The 15,937-nt window shown below is 36.3% G+C and overlaps 1 protein-coding gene across 2 annotated transcripts in view; it reads left to right on the forward strand.

Annotated features, from left to right (window-relative positions):
* Positions 1-1,885: 1,885 nt before the first annotated feature.
* The window catches only part of LOC131062653 (protein MANNAN SYNTHESIS-RELATED 1), a 42,521-nt gene continuing 28,469 nt past the window's right edge, over positions 1,886-15,937 (forward strand). Inside the window, exons 1-3 of one of the 2 annotated variants that reach the window (XM_057996362.2) lie at positions 1,886-2,435; positions 2,510-2,639; positions 6,975-7,045. In XM_057996362.2, the coding sequence (XP_057852345.1) occupies positions 2,322-2,435; positions 2,510-2,639; positions 6,975-7,045 (315 nt within the window). In that variant the 5' untranslated portion in view covers positions 1,886-2,321. The remainder of the gene's footprint in view (positions 2,436-2,509; positions 2,640-6,974; positions 7,046-15,937) is intronic. The other variant, XM_057996361.2, reaches the window with a different exon arrangement.

Below are 15,937 nucleotides of genomic sequence, written 5' to 3' on the forward strand. Positions count from 1 at the left end.
CTACTTATTGACTTGGTGTAAAGAGCCAAAATTTGTTGTTTCAGACTTGTTATTCATTATTTCTATAGCTTGCAACATTTTTAGTGTAGTTAGGTGTGATTGGAAATTTGCTAGTGTTGGGTAAACTTCAAGTAGTTTGGTTTCATTTGGAGGTGAGTTTGATGTGGTCGGTGAAGTTGGGTGCATGTTCTGGCCTATAATATAATTGTGATATTTTTCATGTGTATTGGAAGAGTGAAATTGAAGGTAGTTTATTGATGTCATAACCTACGAGAATTGAAGCAACAAACTTGCACATTCTTCACCAACTTTATTTTAGTATATTTTCATGTTGTGTTTCATCTAATTAGCCATGCCATGTAATCAAGTAATTATTTTGAAACTCTAATCCTTAAAGAAACCTGTAACGTTAGACATATGCTTATTGAAAATTAATATCTAAACTAAATGAGAAGAAAGTTCCATTATTTGCAAGTTCTTGTGTGATTTCCATTAGCAAATAAATTGAAAAAAAGGGGTATACATTAAATACTGAATGAACACATACAATGTAATATTACTAACTTTGGACACACATAGATGTTTCCTCTTTCGATTATAAAAGAAGTGCAAAAATGTTTTACACATAAGGTTCAAAAACTTACGTATATAAAATATGCTTAATAATTAAAGAGGGCACACACACACACACACACACACACACACACACACACACACACAACAAAAGAGATACCCTCCCAAACATTTCAAATTAAAACTTGTGTTCAATGGGAAGAACGATCCATCTAAAATTTGATGCCTTAATACCATTGCAGGTAGTTGGAGTAATCAAATTGGTGAAAAGTATATGGCCATTAATCTTTAGTTTCCCGCTTTGTACATACCAATATTAGGTAGGTGAACTTGTTAGGCTATGGTAGTGTAGGAGGAGTGGTAGTTGGGTAGGAATGCCAAATGGTACTTGTGGATTAGAATTTGAAATGTATGAGTCAAGACTCTCACTCAATGTGCACCCTACATGAGTAACTACTTTGAAATGCTTAGAATATGCCATGGACACCAAGATTAAGCTATTGGGTGTCATTGCAGTTTAGAAACACCAAGGAGTAGTCTCGTGCCCCACAAACTATCAAATTAGATTCATCATAACAAGATCAATTGGTTCATGCTACTCCTAGAGAAATGTATTCTTCCTTTTCTCTTAAACTTTTGAGAGCATGTCAAGTGATCCCTTTATGCAGTAGGGTGCATTACTTGTTTGCGTTAGCATATTAGGAGAAAGTATCTAATAGTTGAGCAAGTTAAATAGTTGTGGGTGCATCAAGACACTTACAAATCATAAATTTAATACTATACAACTATTAGTTGTGACCTTAAAACTCATATTATTGATTATTATTATTAATTAAATGAAAACACTCTTTACAACAAGTCACATAAAAAATGTAACTAATCATGTGATACCATATAAGGATACTTTAAAAACATGACTTAATCTACAATTATTAGACTAGCTTTTTGACTTTATGACACCTCAACAAAAACACATTAATATGATATTTAATGATATGAATCTAAACTCTAAAATACAAAATTTAATAGTAATAAACTTTTGTAATTTTTTTTGGTTTTGATAGTGTGATATTTTGCATCAACTTTTCGATCACACTCTTAAAACCAGAAACATCTACAATAGCTATTATAGATTGTGAAAAATTAATACATTCAATAATAAACCTAACTTAAAAAAAATTCCCCCTCCCATGCCAAAATAACTAAAAACTAAATGGTAATTGGCATATGTTTCACTTAAATTCCATTTAATTCAATTTCTTGACACTTAATTTGCATTTAATTCAAACTTTTTTTCTATTCTTGTATGACTGGTTTTTAAAAATCTATTTTGATGACGGAAATTCCGTTGGCTGAATAGAACGTCGCACCTGAATAAAATAGCAGAAATTGCGGTTAATCAATCTCCCTTAAATGGAGCAAATCCTTAAAATGCAAGTTTGGAAATGCGGTCCTGAACCAGGACCGCTACGTCAGTCGAAAGCATTTCCTATGCGCTGACGTGGCATGCGAACTAATGTGAGTGGCCTTGGTATGATCGGAGTCGGGCGTTTTAGGGACAACAATGGCGTCGGCCCAGGTCCTTACTTGAAGCGCAACCTTAGAAGGTTGCCAATTTGACAATTTTATATTTGTGGCGCCATTTTTCCCTTACCACGGCCTTTGCGTGAACACGATGAGAACCTAGCTCTGGAAGAAGGCCGATCTGTAGACATCATTGTGCTTTTTAAATTTTTTTTAGGGGAATCATGATCGATTTGAAGCAGATAGTTGCAGCAGTTTTAACATTAGGAATGTTTGCAATGCTTATAAATATGATCAATAATGGACCGTTTCTTGACACAGATCAGCTATCATCCCAGGTATTTCCTTATTCATCTGCTTGTAATGTCTTTTTTTTGTGAGGGATACATTATAATAGATCTTTGCTTTGAAGGGAACTTATGTAAAAGAAGCAGACCTCCGCCGAAGTTCCAAGGCAAGTAACCGAACAGACTCGAGATTAAAGGAACTGTGGGGACGTCCTGGACCTGTTTTACAACCTTGCTGGGACAAGCACATTACTAGTAAGTAACTCCGTTTTTGAATATAAGCTTTTTAATATTTTAATCACATTGTGTATTCTGTTTCTGTTGTGGTGTTACTTTTTTTTTAAATGATTGGCAGAGGGATTCTATAGAGCCATCACCCTTTAAAAACACAAGCAACATACAAAAGATTGAACAGAAAAGGCATGTAGCCCATCAAGCATACAAAACCAAGGCCAAAAGAAAGGCCTTCCAATCACCACCCATTCAAATCACACAGCCGAAAAACCGAGCAAACCATAAAAAAGAATCAGTAAACAACACTGAGAGACTAAGGGAGGGAAGAAACACCCCAATGACCCAAGCCTCCGCTGCACCCGGGCGAGGAGCTCACGTTAGGGACCAACATAATCATCAAAATTTTCCCTTTTAAAGCCCGGTTTTCCAAACTTTGCAGATTGAGGAAAATTTACACCATTCAAACCTCCCTTTGGTGGACAGAGTGATGCGGCACACCATCAAAGAACGGTGGCAGGGAGCTTGCATTCGTCTCCTCAAAGGTTCCTTTCGAGTGAGTTACCAGAAGGTGCTCAAGGAGAGAATTGAAATCCAAACAGAATGTAGAAAATAGCTTAAACAAACTATAAGAACCCGAAGTTTTAATGAAATAACATTATTCATGAATCAACGTTTAATGACATTGTTGCATTAATCATTAATGGTAGCAACTTCATATTGATTACTAGAGGTTGAAGTTATAATAACAATGATCTTTTTTTAAATTCACCATGGTGGTCTGATGCCACATCCCCTGCCACAAAGGATTATGGCTATGACCAGACGCCTTCCACTTATGAGTCATGTTTCAACAAGTGAGCATTGATGTCAATTAATATGTTTAGGAGTAAGTATCATACCCATCAGCATGGTTGCAGAAATATTGATACTGTCTAGTTTTTAGTGTACACTGTTGAGGGAGATAAATCCCATGACTTTTGTTTTCAATTTTAATCACAAACTTAATATTGAGGGAAAAGAATCAGTACTTGTGTAGTTTATTGTCTCCAATGGATATTAGTGGAGAACAACTTTATTTGTAAGATTCGTTTGCATGGACAATAGAACGATTGAAAAATAGGTAGAATATGATTGCATAACAGTGGAAGATGCGAAATGAGAATTAAGAGTTTGTTAATTGAGTCTTCATTGTTTCATGTTGACAGTGCATCCATTTAATTATATAAGCTATCAGTATATTTCCAATAAGATATTTGACCTTCTCTGGAATTTGGCAAAAATATTCAAGTTCATTCCATCTCATTTTGTTTTGTTGAATCGGAAGCATTAAATAGTTTTGTAGCTAGCAAAACATTATAAAATCAACTGTTCCTTGTTAAAGAAAGAAAGTGAACTTGAGAAGACAATACCAACAAAGTGGTCATGGTTTATGTATTACAGCCTGAAGGCGGCTAGAGCCTATTTAGACCTATAGTTTGACCTTTCATTGAATTTTTAGTTAAAATGACTGTTAACAGGCAGATGGCAGATCACAATTGTTTGATCTTGGTATGGAAATAGAAGTAAACTATTAGATTCTCCAGTCATGTCCTCTGGTCTTATTACATCTACAACCATCAGCATAGTGGTATTACTTGAGATTTAGAAGCAACAGGAATACTTGATCAAATAATGTTACGGCTGGTCTAATTATGAGCTCTGACAGCATTTTGTCTTGTTTAATTTTTGCTTCTTTTAAAAAAAAGGTGGATATGATCTCCAGGGATGTTTGATAGTCCTTGAGACAGTCAAATGTTATACTGACATCCCAGTGAGAGCAGGATGTTCCCTGCATTGGCATTAGGATTGAGATTTTACTACTGGTCCAATTATGAGTTTTGATAGCGTTTCTCCTTGTTTATTTTTTTCTTTTTTTAAAACAAAAGGTGCATGTGATCTCCAGGGATGTTTCATAGTCCTTAAGACAGTCAAATGATATACAGACATACCGGGGACATGAGGATGTCTCTGTACTGGCTTTAGGATTGGGAGTTTTGACAGTTGGGGAACATCCTGTGGGTGTCTTGAGATTTCTGAAGGTGATTGGGGTGGAAAGGAGATGTTCTGTATCCATTTTCATATCCCATGGCATTGCAGATGTCCTGGATGCAAGGCTGGGCAAGGAGCCATGCTGTCTCCATGGTGTCAGTCTGAGTCACTGTCAGAAATGTTTTCGATGTCAGGCCGGCCTTGAGATGTGCACTCGTGGTAACTACTGTAAGCTATCGATGCACGCAATTAATTTAAAACTGGCCAACTGCTATACAAATTGCTTGACATGATGGATTTTTACATCATTAAAATTTCTGCTTATAAGGGTTTTGAGTACAACCTAAGCTCCCTAAATCTGAAAAGGGAATCATAATGCTCAAAAGAAGATCTGAAAGATCTCCAGATTCCTTTGCGACCATAGGATGAAAAACACATGGCACAAAGGCATTTGCGACAAATGTGTGACAGTGATCCCTTAGAAGCATTTCTGCCATTGGATCATGCTATCATAGAAGGAGATTGATGACAACTGCCGCTTGTGAAAAGTTATGAACCTATGCAGATGTACCATGTGTCACTCCCTTTGTCTTTCCTCTCAAGGATATATTCCTTTGTCGTGGATCCTTTATTCCATGCTATTAAGTCAGGTGCTAATTGATGCTGGGTTGAACTTTGGAGTTTTCTCAGAACTTTTTTCTTTTTCTTTGAAACCTTGAGGGAGTGATGTGTCATTAGGTGTGGTTATTCTTGGTAGTTGAGATGGTAAGTAAACCACCCACCTTGTACCATATGTACCTGTCTGTCATACATTGATTGATATTGTGGGTGAATGATGAAATTATAGAGATTGCTGCTGTTTTCATGATTATTTCTGTGTAGTGGTTCCATACAAACCTTTGAAGCTACACCTCTTGGAGTTTGTAACTTTGTATAAAGGATTATATCTTAAGTTTTGGTAATGTAAGTTGTGTTGGGGAGTGCGGAGTTGGAGGGAACTCTTTATATGTTTGATTCCTATTCCTTCATAGCTTTGTCTCTATTGTGGTCTTGTTTCTTCTTACTGCGAGAACATGTGTGACACCAAGTCAGGTTTACATGCTCAAGTGTGGAGATATTTTTATTTAATGAAATAAAATTCCTAATGAATGAGTTCAATCTCTTTTATACCATGCATTCTAATTTGATATTGCATATTTTAGATTCTTCCCTTATAAGATGAATATTCTCATTCGCTATCTTTTCATTCAAATATCTCTTAGGATCTGGATTCATCTTTGCAAACCAAATTTGCAAGTGCCTTCTCTGACAGAGGGAAAATGAAATTTGATTCAAAAGATGGGATGAAGCATTGTTTGAATGGGCATGCAAGAACAGTGTTATTTGAATACAAAAGTCAAATAGTTTGTCTTTTGATGCCAAATATTGCTTTGAATTCCACATTTGCAGTTGCCAGACCCTTTCTTATACCCATTTAAACATATATTCAACCACAGGTTGAGATGAGCCCGTGTTTAGTTATATGAACTATGAATACCATGTTCTCAAGTAAATTACCAACCATTTTTAGTGTCTTGTCTACCAGAAGTGTGGGGAGATGTTTTGAGCTTAACCCATAAGAGGTTCAGATAAAAATATGATGTGCAGTTAAATTCTAGAGACTATGGTTTAATTAATAAGCTAGATGTGGATGTGTAAAAGGCTTCTTCTAGATGTCAAGTCTGGATGAATGTTGAGTAGAGACTACAACTATATTTTCTGGAGGAAGGTCTCTTGTGAGAACTTAAAGAGTATTTTGCCCAAAAGAGTGGATGCCTTTTCAGAAGTTTGCCAGGAGAGGCTGAGGGAGGAGGTAAATCTTTTCCCACAGCATTAGTGATAACTCGGCAATCCAAAGATATGATAGGGAAAGTGGAATAGCATGCTGCCTATGGGGTAGGAAATAGAAAGCAGACTCCATAAGATGTTCATAGCTCATCAGGTATTTCTTTGTTTCTCACATACCATTTCCAAAAGGCACGATCAATAATAAAGCAGATGAGGGTTTTACTTTTTGTAGAAATATACAATCCAATATATTAGGCATGTGGGAAATGCAAGAGTGAGAAGCTACGTGTTACGTGAGTCAAAATTAATTTTTTACATCCCTTTAAGCATATTTTCTATTGAGGCTTATCATCAACAAGGAAATTCCTGTGTATTTGATTAAATTTTTGACAAGGAAATTTGACTTCTCTCAAATTTTTGTTTAATATGAGATTTTGCTACTTTGAAATTTGTCTATTTTGTGCATATGCCTCAGCATGATTAATTTAATGTTTTTGACAGATCTTAAGGGGAAAACATGGGGATATATTGGAGTCACGCTTTCCAATGGTGCACACTATCATCGAGTACAGGTAAATAGTGCCTTTTACACAAGTTTTCTTGGATGCAGGGTGATGTTTACGGTTTGGAAATCATTTTCATGTTGCTGTTACATTCATCTTTTAAAATCTTTTTATGTTTTTAAATTTTGTAGCTCAATGTAAAAGTTTGATCTGTTTGGAGTCTGTCTGCTTCTTGTTCACATGGTTGTAACTTGTCATGTTAATTGATGAATTGTAAAATGCTGGGACTCAAGGATGCTGACTCGATTTCTTAAGTTAATTCAACAAATTAATTTTGAGAAATGAAAATAGGAGTTGACTTCCTATTTGTGTCAAAATATAATAGTTGTTCTATAGTGTTTGCATTCAGCTAGAAACGACCAGAATTTGCTTGAAGAGTTTCATTCAAAAGCAAATCTATATTCCATTGACAGCACAGATACCTGATTTGACTGCTTTATATATACAAAGAGCATATTGTTATTTGAAAAAATCCTATACTTATTCAACAAAGTGCAAAAATAATGTGTTTGCTGGAGTGTACTCGTGCTTAAAATTTAATTTTGAGTGAAATATTTGACTAGCAATTTAGAGATTTTGAAACACAGATCTAGAAAGGAATTTATGATACATAAAAACAAACAAATATTATAGCACAAGTTGCAAAATACTTTTACATGGTGAATAAGATTGGCTTTCATATTAAACTGGTCTTATTTTTTCACGCAGAAGATATGCTTCCAAATGTCAGGTTTCTTTCATTCTGTGCAAGTAACACAAAGTAAGGTTTTAGGTTTTAATTTTGGATTACGTTTTGTACAGTAACAGAGAATTTAAGATTGCTCTGTTGTCCCAGATCTGAGTTAAGATTCATATTATGCTGTTCAAATTCTGATACTATAAAGTCAGGATTCATAGTTTCTACTAAATTTTGAAAATTTAATGATATGCAACTCAACATCTATCTATTAGCAAGTTCATTCTGATATCTTGACTTTCATCAACTATGTCAACCAGGTTATAAACTGTATGCATCTGGGGACAACCTGCAACAATTCCACAATTTTAATTAAGGGGGATTTTAAACTTTTAATTTGTAACTGTCACATGGGTAATCTTCTCAGGATTCCCGTTCATAATTGAGAAGCATCCCTCCAATTTATCTTAAACAATAAACAGATTTCTATGGACATGCTAAATTCTTAAGCTCAGGTTGTTTCCTAGTATAATTGTTCTTATGATGTACAAAGTTGATCTTTTCAATCTCTTTCACAAAATTGCTACTTTTCTTCAGTGTTCTTTTTTGATAGTAAAGTGGAGGTTGTAATGGGTACCTTGGCTATAAAAAGGCCAGTCAACAGGCAGCAAAAACAGAAAAAATTGAAATGACAATCTAACTGAATTTGCTGGATTGAACTACAGTTTTTACAAAAGATGCTGTTATGTTATTTTGGATGTTATTACATTGGAGGTAGAATCGCAAGAAAACTGCCAAAATATAGGACTAGATACCTAATTCAGTGGAGGTGATTGAGCACTCTCCCATGGTGCCAACAGCATTGCATTAGCCACGTACTAAAGACTACCCACCAACCTTGATTTAACAAAGTTGACAAACGATATTCAATAGACACCATTAACTTGAATACAAGGTCAAGCCAACATAACACCAATCCTCCCCTAAACAATTTATATAAACCAGTTAGTCAGAAAGATCAAATACCACAACATTGCTGAAAATTGTGAAAACGATAGTTGCTACCTGTTGTGACCTATTTCTCACATCGCCCCATTGCAAATGGGGACCCCCCTTTTTTTTAGCTTTTTAGCGTTTTGTTTTGGCTTCGCATCTGCTAATTGCTAGTCATTTTACAATGAGAGTTTAGAGTAGAGTTTTGAGGTCATCTGGACTAGATTGAGAATCTATGCTCAGAATTAAATTTGAATGCTGCCAAAGTGTTCAGAAGGTTTGAAGGACGAAAATCGCAATTGCTTTGAGCTATTTCTAACAACCTGCTATTTTTAGAAATTTTTGCTTTTTTCTGCTTTTTTTGCTTTTATAAAACTGACATCTTGGTTTTGTTTTTTGAGCTATTTTATTACTACCCATTTTGTCGGAATTTGAAAATCTCACCTCTAGATATAAAAAGTAGGGCTTCAAAAATTTTGCTTTTTTTTGAGATTAGGGTTTTGTTCTTTAGGTTATTCTGATCCTACCCATGTCTTCAGATTCAAAAAAAATTGCTTCTAAGTGTAAAAAGCAAGGGCTTGAAAATTTTGCTTTTTTCTGAGATTAGGGTTTTGATCCCCATGCCAAATTATTCCTACCCATGTTCTCAGATTTCAAAAATGAGGTCTCCAAGCGCAAAAAGCAAAATGGAAATCCAGATTAGGGTTTTTGTCTAGATGAACCAGCAAGGTATGAACATGGCATGAACACTGTTGACCAAGTCAAAAGAAGGCAAGTGGAATGGCACATCGAAAATTTCATCCAGGTTGAAGAAATAAAAATGGCAAACAAGTTCAACAAGGTTCAAGGGTAGAATGGCATACGATCAGTTAAAATGTGGAAGAAATTTGAGCAGGATCAATTTAAAAATTGTCCAAGGAAAAATGTCCGACAAATATTAAACTCTTACCGAGGGTTAATTAACTCATGGCAAGGGTTACTTAACTCCTGCCTAAGGTTAAGCTTATTCATGCACGAAAAATGTCTGACAATTTTTAAAGTGCACCTCATGTCCAAGCTAGAAATTCTTTCCAAGTCCATTTTAAAAACATGGCACAAGCTAGAAATTCTTTCCAAGTCCACTTTAAAAACATGGCATAAGGAAGATGTGCAAAATTCGCCAAAGCTTGAGAAAGAATGTAGGGCCCACTTGAAGATGGCATAGAATTAAAAAAAAAAAAATAAATTTTTTCTAGTTGGCAATAAAAGATGACTTGGCAATAAAAGATGATATGGCATTCCAAGAGAATTAAAAATGGCAAGTAAGATGACTTGCCAATGAAAGTCAAAGAAAACAAAAAAAAAAAATAAAAAAAATAGCACAAAGAAAAAATAAAAAATAAAAAATAAAAAATAAAAAATTGTGGCATGCCTTCCTCAAATTTGAATTTCTAGAAGGAGATATAAAACAAATAAAACTCTCTAAAACATGATGGAAGCTTCTAAGGATAAATTCCAACTTCTTAGAGGGAGGATAAAACAGTAAAACTTTCTAATTTTTGAGAATCTTCCAAGCTTCCTTCTAGAAGAAGGCAGAGGGTTTCAATTTTCTAAAGATAGAATAAAACACAAAGCTTCTAGAAATTGCTAAGAAGCTATAAAGACATGATGCCCATTCATTAATACTTTGTTTGCCAAGAAGAAGTTTGTATAGCAAAGAAGGAAGCATCAAAACTCTGTCAAAATTCGCTAAAGTTGAGAGAAGCTAGTAGCTTCAATGCATGATCAGATTATCCAACTTCATAATCTGCCATGTCTACAGGTTTGGAAATCAAAGTGAACAGCTCTCAGGCATAAAGATTATTAGATTCATGCCAAAATCTGATCATATTATCAGATTACCTTTGCAGAAGTAAAATAAATTCAAGGGTTTGAAAAAAAAAATTCAAATTCTTCAGAGGAAGCAGCTCCAAAATCCAACTAGATTATCAAATTTTCAGAAGAATTTGGATGAGAAATAAAGCAAAATCAAGGGTTTGGATAAAATAAGTTTGATATTCTCCTTAAATTCGCCATTGATAACAGTTTGAAGGAGAAAATTCTACCTTGAACATCTCCAAAGGAAGAATAAAGTAAAATCAAGGGTTTGGATAAAATAAGTTCGATATTCTCCTTAAATTTGCCATTGATAACAGTTTGAAGGAGAAAATTCTACCTTGAACATCTCCAAAAGGAAGAATAAAGAAGGTCCAAGGGTTTGAAAGGGACATTCAAAAGGTTCAAGTTCGCCATCACCAAGGTTTGCTGATAAAATTCTGAGTTCACCATTGATCATCCTTGAATCCACCTTGGGAAAAGAATTCAAATCTGCACATAGATTTCTCAGAAATCTTTCAAATCTGCCAAAAAATAAAATTCCTCCAAGATCGTCCAAGACAGCAAATTGAAACTGGACTTGCCCGAGGAAGAATAAATTTTGCCCTGTCAAAAAAAAGTAATTTAAATTTACATTGTCAAATTGCTGCTATCATGGTCAGCAAGGAAGTTCTAATCATTTCCAAACCCTCCTTGGAAGAGGAAGATTGTTTATATCCGATATACATGTGATAACCTTCCAAGTTTGAAGTGAAGCATCAACCAAAATCTGTCCAAAGATGTGGAAAGTCTGCCCTTTCATATCCAAGGAAGAAAGTCATCCAAAATTTGCTGAGGAATAAGACATGTCCAAAGAAACTAAGCACAAAATTTGAGCAAATAAAAAATTGTCCAAGGATATGTGAACTTCGCCCTGCAAAGAGGGAAGCCTTCGAGCATGACAAACAATCCAAAGCATGAAATTTTTCTTTCCAAGAATAAGATGGCCTGACAAATTGGAAGACAATTTGTCCGATCATACTTTTGAAGCTTGCCAAGATGACATGACAAAGAGCAAGACAAATTGTCTGATTATAATTCCGAAATGTGCCAAAGACAAGAGGACATGTGACTGTCAGAACTTTTCCGATCCATAAAAAATGAAGGATGATTGTCCAAGAATATTCCAAGTCCGAGGACAAGCCAATTGACATGAAGCATGCCAAGACATAAAGACTGACACAAATTTGTTCCAAGACACAAACCTTAATATGTCAGACACATTCAAGTTCTTGGTTTAAGACAACCTAAGAGGGAGAAAAATAAATTGGCACATTCACAGTCAGGACATAAGACAAGATTGAAAATTGTCCAAGCCTTTGTCCAACCAGGTTGATCAAACTCAGACATGAATTTGTCCAGGGCATAAATGAAATATGTGAAGATGTCGGATCAGGGACCTCAAATTTGATCCATTAGACAAGAAGACCATCAAGCTGGCATGCCATGAGGAAAGACAAATTTTGACAAATTCACATGAAATCAGACCAGCAATCGAGCAGGAAAATAAATTTGACAAGCACATGAAATCAAGGGTCAATCAAACGAACGGGTGGATAAAGGTTTGATACATGAAAAATGGTTGTGTGGAATTTTCCACAACCAAAAGAATAATTCTTCTCCAAATTCAAGGCACCTGAAAGAGTCTTCGGGCATCAAGAAAGAAAAGTCTTCAGACTCGGCGAAAGTATGGAAAGAAATTCCAGATTTCTTGAAGGATTTCATTTTTGAAGAGTCAAAGACAAGCTCCCACGTGCAACATAAATTGGTGGCAAGAAGAGTATTCTAGACAAATTTCCATACTTAGGCAAATTTTTTGATACAAATTGGGGAATTCAAGTCAACATGTCCAGGTTCATTGAACACACTACCTCTCAGCAGAAGAAGGGGGTGCAATCCTAAAAGATAGCATCTTGTGCCACTTGTCTCTCATCCGACGGATATTTGATATTGTAAAGCGAAAAAATCGAACCCTAGTTGTTCTCCCCTCCCCAACTCCAAGGAGAGAGAAGGGAGAGTCACTAGGGTTGATGGTTTTCACTTAGGAGGGACTTTACATTCAAAAGAGGGGTTGAAACCCACAAGATCTAATCCCACGCAATGCAAGATTGGATTCTAAATGAGTTTCAAGGGTTAAGACATCAAGGATACCCTCTTTTGTAAAGAAATGTAGATAGAATGATTGAACTAGGAATGCATGTAAAGTAGGAAAGATTCGCTTATAAACGGAGATAGGGATATGGGATGAAGCTGCGGACCTGGAATTAGCAGTAAAATGTCGAGACGATGCTGTTCTGCAAATTTGAGCGAAAGTTGACGGGACGATGGCGCCCGGCGTGCACACGGTCCTCCGAAAAATCCGCGAAACGAAGGTGGATCTGTTCGTCTCTGCACAAGGATTCCAGATCTTCAATTACAGCCGCGTACCTGCAACCTACACACAGAAAAGAGAGGACGATTGGGGGGTTAGGGATGAGGGGTTTGCCTTTAGGTCAAACCCCGGTTTTGGAATTAACCAAGAAATGAGAATGCTGTAAATGTAAATGTTTGTAATGTAAACAAGTACTGAAACCTTGTTGTAAGAATGTTTGTATTCTTACATGCGAAGGTGTGATGTATGTAGTATGTAATGTGTTGTAAGTGATCTCCTCTTCAATGGTTGAATCCTTGTCTTGAATGCAACACTTAGCCTTGAATGGAGACTTAGAATGATCAATTGCTTGAAGGAATGCTTGAATGCTTGAATGTTTGAATACTTGAATATCGTTTCCGCCTTTTTCCATCCTCTTAAAATGGGAGAGGAAATGTCGTTTATATACTTGCCAATTAGGGTTGATAGACTGACTTTCCCGACCTTAGGCCGACCTAGGAAGATTATTTTCCAATTTGCAAACATAAAGACCCGAGACCCAAAAAGAGACCGGGCCCCAAAAATAGGGCCAGGGACCAGGGCGCTGGGCGCCATGGTCCCACCTCCCGGGACATCAGGGTGCAAGGAGGATCAGGCCAGGGTGCTGAGAAATGCAGTTTTTGATGTCATGAACAAGTTTCGGGGTCTCCATTCAGGTTCCGTGTTGTATCGCCATCGTGAAGACCCAAATGCAGTCAAAATTGCAAGTGTCGCAATTTTAGGACGCTATAGATATATTTTGGGAAACCCTAATTAGGGTTAGGTTGTTTAAATCTCGGCCGTTGATTAGAAATCAATCCTGGCCATTTATTTGTAATTGGGAAGCCTATAAATTGAACTCACCCCTCATTTGTAAATCATGGGAGCATGTTGCAAAACATGTTGAGATAAGCAATTGTTGCATACAATTGCCAAAGTAATAAGTAATGCATTGTTCGAATTGATGGTGATTACCTCTTTTATTTTGGAGTTGGCATGGTTCCTATCCCTCATCATAGTTTAGATTTTATTTCATGTATGTTAGAAGAATGAAGGATTTGATAGTTTAGATTGGTGAAACTTTTTGCTCATACTTTTGTTGGATGGATGATTTTCATTCGATATGTAAAGTTAGCTTGAGCTTTTAATGTGGATGCTTAACTTCTACTTTGAGTAATATTGTTCAATTGTTGGTGTTATTCGTAAGTGTGAAAATCTTGAGCACAACCTTAGAAGATTGCACATGCTTTGCGTAGTTGTCCTAAGTGTGGCGAAACAAAGTGTTGTTATTAGTTTCACCCAGTCTTTACCGTCTCCTAAATTCTTAGGAATAGATTAGAATTTCTAAACCATATCTCCTTTTCAATTTTCTTGAAGTCCACAATCCAAAACCCACAAACGATAAACCTCCATTGTGAATTAAACGAGCCAAGCGTAAGTCCCTTTGTGTATTACCAGCATATCACAATGCCCATTGAGCTTATCTACACGTCAAGACCTGACCAAAGAAACCTTGGAATCGCCATATAGTCTTCTTGCAACCTTATTAGCATAAGTGGTGGTTTTTCAAGAGAGGATAGAGTATCCTTGGGTATTTTATTCTAATGTTCGGTATATGATAAAACGTACACCAACACTACCTTATTCCATTCTAGGAGCTCATTCTATTCTGAACCAGGTCCACTTGAATTAGTTGCTGATAAAGTCATGTTTCCAGAATTTTGGATATTTTTATTCAACAGAGGGGTGAGGCATAATTGTGGAAAGCCTCAGCTGCACACTCAGTTCCTGAATTTTGAACTTCTTTCCTGTGGGGTTCATTGCACTTGATTGCTTCAGCACTGGAAAGGAAAGTAAGCTGCCAGCTGGTTAAACATGGTAATCCTTCATGAACAATTTTAAGTTCTTTGACACGTTGAACCAAAATCCGATAGCGTCATTTTAGGGCATCAAACAGATCATGCACCGGAAATATCTCCTTGGAGAGTACTTTCTTCCTCACTTCTAAAACTCATTGTCCATCTTCTAATTGCCTTGCTGTGGAATGCAGGGCTCTCCATGTACAACTGAATCTATAATTTTAGTTGTACAGCTCCATATTAGTGACGGGGACAGCTAACTTTACCTAAAAATTGACCTCAATGAGGTTCTTGCGCATTTGGCACCAGTTTTACTAGTTCCTTCTTCACCTAGGATGCTTCTTATCATTGCTAGCATGTCTTCACTATCAATTGAGAATGTCCTCCTCAGAGTTTGTCTGAGATTGCATCAATGTACTTATAGTACTTCAACCTATCTTTCACCATTCTAATCTTGGACAAAAAATTCTCACACCCCAGTGGTGGAGCCCATTCTTTATCACATGGAAGAAGTAATGAAAATTCTTAATATCAAAACTGCTGCCGGCTATTAATAAGCTTGCCTTCCTTAATTCCGTCTTTCCTTGGAAGTGGCATTTAAATGATTATCTCGTCAGCTGTATGTGTTCAGCAAACTTCGAGCTGTAGAATGAACACCCGCAGGCCACACTTATTGCCTGTGGTGTTGGTTCTTTAGCCAAATTCCATCATACATTTTATTGTGATTTAACTTTCCAATATCTTGAAACTGATTGAGTTTCTTTAATATTGTGAGATGGTCAAGTACTCCTGTATTTTGTTGGCAAGTCAGGCATTTAGATCCTTTTCTAAGAGAAGAGGGAATACCTCTCATCCACTCCTCATGTTGACAATGAAGCTGTTATGGACAAATGGGTCAGTCTTGATGTTTGTTAGCAATGTGCCACCCTGTTACATTCTCTAAAGCAATGCTGAAATGGTATGTTACCTCTTTGAATTTACTTAAAACGCTATCCATTCCTAGCTTGGGATTTTGTCTTGCCTCATCTCCTCAATATTTACCTTGGAATTACCCTTGCTATAGTCTTTCCTAGATCCTTCAGCTTTACTAT

The sequence above is a fragment of the Cryptomeria japonica genome, chromosome 8 (genome assembly GCF_030272615.1).
Source record: "Cryptomeria japonica chromosome 8, Sugi_1.0, whole genome shotgun sequence".
Lineage (NCBI taxonomy): Eukaryota > Viridiplantae > Streptophyta > Pinopsida > Cupressales > Cupressaceae > Cryptomeria > Cryptomeria japonica.